We start from the raw sequence: 5,188 nt of genomic DNA, 5'->3' as shown, positions 1-5,188 counted from the left end.
GTTTCGTTTCATCTTCAGACATCAAGGAATTGACAACCAAAAAACATACGGAGGAACTCGAAAGAGTGAAAATGGAAGTACAGCAAGCTGTGCCGGTGGACCTCTTTGAACATGGAGGCTTACTTGGCTCTTACCTGTCACTACATTAATGAGAATATGCAGTTGTGTACATCTATGTTGGGTGTGAAACACTTTCCACAAAGTCACACTGCAGACAATTTGGCCCAATTCAAAAAGGGCATGATGGATGACTGGGCCATCACAAATAAGGTGTTACGTTCTTGGTCTAGGCGTGTATTAACGCAACAAGAAATTAGCCCCAACCATGCACCACCCAAGAAAGAACACAAACAATAGTATCTTTGTAAATGCTAAGCAGCCATTTATTTGCTTCAGCTGTGAGCAGTGCCAAAAATAACAAAACTCCCTACTGGTCCCTGTGCTTTCCTACACAAAATAAACACCAACCAAAAGACAATCCACTTACCTAACTATCTAACAAAAAACAGGAGAAAACTTAATCAACAAAAATGGCTTCTCACGCCTACTAGACTGCTGCAGTGAATAATATGTACAAGGTGAACAAAATACACGATTGCTACTTGACAAGACTATTTACAACTATTTACAAACTAAAATTCTAACACCAGACACACGAGTGGAACATGGCGAATACACAGACAGACCAGCCCTAACAAAGACAGAAGACGCGACCTAAATACACACAGAGAAACACAGGGAGATTACACACAGGTGGGGAACACAGCTGGGAATAATCAACAAGATGAGACAGAGGTAAAACTGAACACACTCACATGAGACGCACACCTTCACAATAAAACAGGAAACGAGAACACTACACCAAGACGCAGACCTGACACTGAGAGACAGACAGACTGACACATGGAACCTGAACTAAACTAAACGTGAGATACAACCGAGAACAAAATCCTTAAACATGACATAAAACAAAACACTGACAACATTAAATGATAACAAAGGTAAGGTGTCTTGTGACCGATGCAGCACCAAATATGATTGCAGCAACAAGAACTCTCCAAATTCGACATTCAGTTTGCATTGCACACAAACTCAATTTATTAGTCAAGAAATCATGTGATCAAATCCCTGAACTTTCATCCATAACAGAAAAATCGTATCATTCTTCAGATCCAGCACTACAGCCAAAGAAAAGCTTGCTCAAGTGCAGCAGCGGATGGGACGGCCCGTCTTGAAACTTATCATCGAGGTACCAACAGCACATATAAGATGCTGTCACGGCTACATGATGAGAAAGAACCAGTCTGGGTATCTGTTACTTCAACAGATTTAACTCCACTTACGACTGATGAGTGTAACATCGTAAGGGAAGCACTTCTTGTGTGTGAAAGAGCCGGTTCTCTAAAAAGATCCAGAATTCCCATCACTAATGCTAAGAGAAAGTGGAATAGGGGAGACAGTCGGCTGTTCCTGTATCGCCAGATTAAGAAAATCATGTAGTCATGCTGCTGCTGTTCTGTGGAAGGTCTATGACTTATCTGGATATCACAATGTTTAAATGACTGAAACAGAAACACTGGACCAGCCAAAGGCTGTGATTGTGGAGTCACACTACTGCCATCTAGCCAAGTATTACGTGAAGCACTGTTTACTGTTTACTAGTGATGGGTCCAGCAACACTGACGCACCGGCGCATGTATCAAGCTCACCTAGCGATGCCTGTATCGGTGCGTGTGTCACTTTAAGAAAAAGTCACGTGATCGATACAGCTGCTGTATCACTCATTGCCAAGGCGCCAAACTGTGTTTGAAAGGTACCGCATCCGCATTTGTTAATGGAATGAGTCTCCACCAAAAAAACAACTGCAAATAATGTAACTGTTTGTCTGCCTTTGTTTCAGCGTAACCTATTAGAATAGGAAAAACAGCAATGTGACTTGCAGTGTGAATTATTTATTTCATTTTATGCAGGTTAAATGTCACATCTGTTCTGCTTTCTTACACAAACAAAAGCACCTCCTCAGTGTTTAGGCATTACAGAGCCAAACATGAAAATGAGGAGACAAACACACTGAGAATGGACAGAGGTAGGCCTATATAGAGATTGAAAATGTGACGTCATTGAGGGGTAAAACCGCAAAGGATTGTGGGAACCCAAGGCAAGAGGTACTAGCGCACGCAGGCTTTCAATTGAAATAAGTTACACAGCGATAAAAAGAAACAAAAAATGCCAAGAAGCTGTTGTATTATTAACTGCACAAGCCGGGCGAACGACAGCTGCGTGAAGTCGACGGGAAATGCGTTTGGTTTTTATCGGATTCCGGCATGGAAGAGAAATTCTCCAAGCCATGTCTCCGAAGTCACGAAGAGGCGACGGATGGCCTGGATTGCCGCTATCAGAAGACCTAATATAACGTTCGAAAACACTCCACCTCACATGTTAGTCTGCTCCAAGCATTTCCACAACGGTAAGTGTTTTGTGGTATTTAATACGTCTTATATGGCGCTGAACAGAAATCATCACGCTATGCTCCTTTGTTTATTGTTGCTCTGTGTAATGTTTGCTGTATTTTGTAGGCAAACCAGCCTACGAAATGCTGGAATGCGATCCAGACTGGGCACCCTCTCTCAAACTGGGCCACACAGAAGTTAAAGCTTCTACCACTGCTAGATTTGATCGGTTAAAACAGAGATCGAAATCAAAACAGCCACGAAAAGGCCCGCGTTCCTCTGGGGCAGAGACAGCTCATGCAGGTGAAATCCATGCAGGTAAAATTGTCAATGTACATAAATAAATACCACTATTTCCACATTAAGCACTGTCTTATTTTTGCACTTTCAATGATCTTGTCTTTGTCTGTGTGCATGTATGTCTTTCAGCACCAGTCACTACGGAAACTACAGCTGAGAGCCAACCACAGCAGATAAATCCAAAGCACGAGGATGAAGATCTGCAGGAGTGTAAAATGTGTTCTCAAAGGTTACAAGAAATAGCACACCTTCAAGAAGAAAACCTAGTGTTAAAAAAAGAACTGTCCAAAAAGAAATTAGACATGGAATTCTTGAAAGACGAGAACTCTAAAGTTAAATTCTACACAGGGCTCCCTTCTTTTGCTTTACTAATGGGGGTGCTACAACAAATCAGCCCGAGCTTGCCAGACACTGACAGGAAAATTTCCCAGTTTCAGATGCTCTTGCTAACTCTCATGCGTTTAAGACTCAACCTTCCGATTACACATATTGCACACCTCTTTGATATTAGCCGGACAACCACTTCCACTGTGTTTAACATTACTGTAAATGTGTTGTACGCTCACCTGAGTCCATTGGTGCACTGGCCTGGAAGACATTGCATACAGGCCAGTATGCCACACCAGTATGTTGAGATGTTTGGTGACCGGGTGACAGTTATTATTGACTGTTTTGAACTGTTCATAGAGAGGGCACAAAATTTACGTGCCATGGCGGAGACATATTCAACATACAAAAGTAGACACACAATGAAATATCTCATTGGGATCACACCACAGGGGACCATCTCTTTCATTTCTAAAGGATGGGGAGGGCGTACAAGTGATAAACGAATAGCGGAAACTTCTGGCTTTTTACAGAAGCTTTCACCCGGGGACATAGTGCTCGCAGACCGGGGTTTTGATATCAGGGAAAGTGTTGCCTTAATGGGTGCCACTTTAAAAATTCCAGCATTTACACGGGGTCGCAGTCAGCTACAAGCAAAAGATGTGGAGGACACACGAAAACTGGCACATGTCATCCATGTTGAACGTGTTGTAGGCTGTCTACGGTCCAAGTACACTATCCTAAACAACACCATCCGTCTAGGTTTTGTGGTGCCATGCGAAGGTGAGAACATGACTTTGCTGGATAAGATAGTTGCTGTATCATGTGCGCTCACAAACATGTGCCCAAGTGTTGTTGTAAAGCAAGCAAGTGATGAATAACTGTTTTCCAATTTGGTCTTGTTTTGTTGTGCAGCTATGTTTTTAACAAAATGAAATAATAATGCACAACAGTATATTATTTTGCCTTTGTCCTGTAAGCTTCGATAGTAACATGTAAAACTTGTCAGTTATAAATAAAGACAGTCCTGATGAATGACTTGTGCAACACTTACTTTATTTGTATTGGTTCTGACACTGTATATTAGTACAGTCTGAAAAGAAAGATTGCGTATGGACATAAAGAGATAATAATTTACAGCACAGCTGTAAAGTGCAGTGGTGTGAGACACATTTATTGCAATTTTAACACGTTATAATAATTCACTGTGCGTAACAGAACAACAGATAACAAACCATAAAGTGCAGAGTACAGGAAGATGTGTCCACCTTAATGTGACACTAAACATGAAATCACAAGAAAGTCCTTCAATATAAGAGTTGTCTCAGAATGTGTGTAACTGAAATACTTTCTGATTAGTTTTCTATGCAAGCTTTTGTCTTTCTTTTTTTTTTTGTCACGGTGACATCCATGTAATGTGGCCCTTGTGAAACACTGGTTTCTGGATCACTGTAGTGATTGGCCAAGAGCTCAGGCATCACAACTTTGTAGAAAAAATCCTGAGCGACAGGCAACATTTTAGTCCACAAGTCTATATCTGGCATCACACGTGTAACAACACAAGCTTTTGTTGTCCACACAACAATGTCACAAAAGTGTGACTTTGTAACATAGATCTGTGTTTGTACCTGCTTGTAGTAAATGTGTGTCTTTTTCAACTCAACCCTTCCATCTTTTAACCCCAAACAAAACCTGTCATCTTCACAGGCCTGCAGGAGGTTGTTGTTGCGGTGTTTATATGGGCACTTAATTTCCACACATCCTTCACCACAACATTCACATTTTACGAGCGCATCAGGGGTGGCACCTAATTCTGGGAATGCGGGGTTGATTATGAAACCACACTTATCAACTTTAAGTTCTCTATGCTGCACCTTTCCCTGTGAGGTGTACCACTCGCGTGCTGTGTTTTCATTGTCTCTTCCCCACTTGAATTGTTGCGGTTCTTGGTTGGAGAGCTGATGTGACAGTTTTTGTGGGTAGCACACTTTCTTTACAGTTGACAACGCAGGACTGGCAGTGGAGGTGGACACAACCGCATGTATGTTTGACGCAGTGATTCTTCCTGCTCGTGCTGTGTGCCAAAGGTCACATTTGTGCTGCTCCCTGGT

The 5,188-nt window shown here is 41.9% G+C and overlaps 1 protein-coding gene across 1 annotated transcript; it reads left to right on the top strand.

Moving 5' to 3' along the window:
• The first annotated feature begins 2,376 nt into the window (after nt 1-2,376).
• On the top strand, nt 2,377-3,984 carry LOC134621570 (uncharacterized). Its single transcript, XM_063467960.1, has 3 exons — nt 2,377-2,467; nt 2,577-2,768; nt 2,880-3,984. Exons 1-3 carry the CDS (start codon nt 2,377-2,379, stop codon nt 3,956-3,958), a joined length of 1,362 nt encoding a protein of 453 aa, XP_063324030.1. The 3' UTR covers nt 3,959-3,984.
• The last annotated feature ends 1,204 nt before the right edge of the window (nt 3,985-5,188 follow it).

The sequence above is a fragment of the Pelmatolapia mariae genome, linkage group LG3_W (assembly GCF_036321145.2).
Source record: "Pelmatolapia mariae isolate MD_Pm_ZW linkage group LG3_W, Pm_UMD_F_2, whole genome shotgun sequence".
NCBI lineage: Eukaryota > Metazoa > Chordata > Actinopteri > Cichliformes > Cichlidae > Pelmatolapia > Pelmatolapia mariae.
Note: the sequence above shows the minus strand (reverse complement) of the source record. Positions and strands in the feature narration are given on the sequence as shown.

Excerpts from the sequence above, each read along its gene's own strand:
- LOC134621570 (XM_063467960.1), top strand. The coding sequence starts at position 2,377 with ATGGCCTGGATTGCCGCTATCAGAAGACCTAATATAACGTTCGAAAAC. Across the intron at positions 2,468-2,576 it reads CTCCAAGCATTTCCACAACG|GCAAACCAGCCTACGAAATG; the intron begins GTAAGTGTTTTG and ends TGTATTTTGTAG. Across the intron at positions 2,769-2,879 it reads TGCAGGTGAAATCCATGCAG|CACCAGTCACTACGGAAACT; the intron begins GTAAAATTGTCA and ends TATGTCTTTCAG.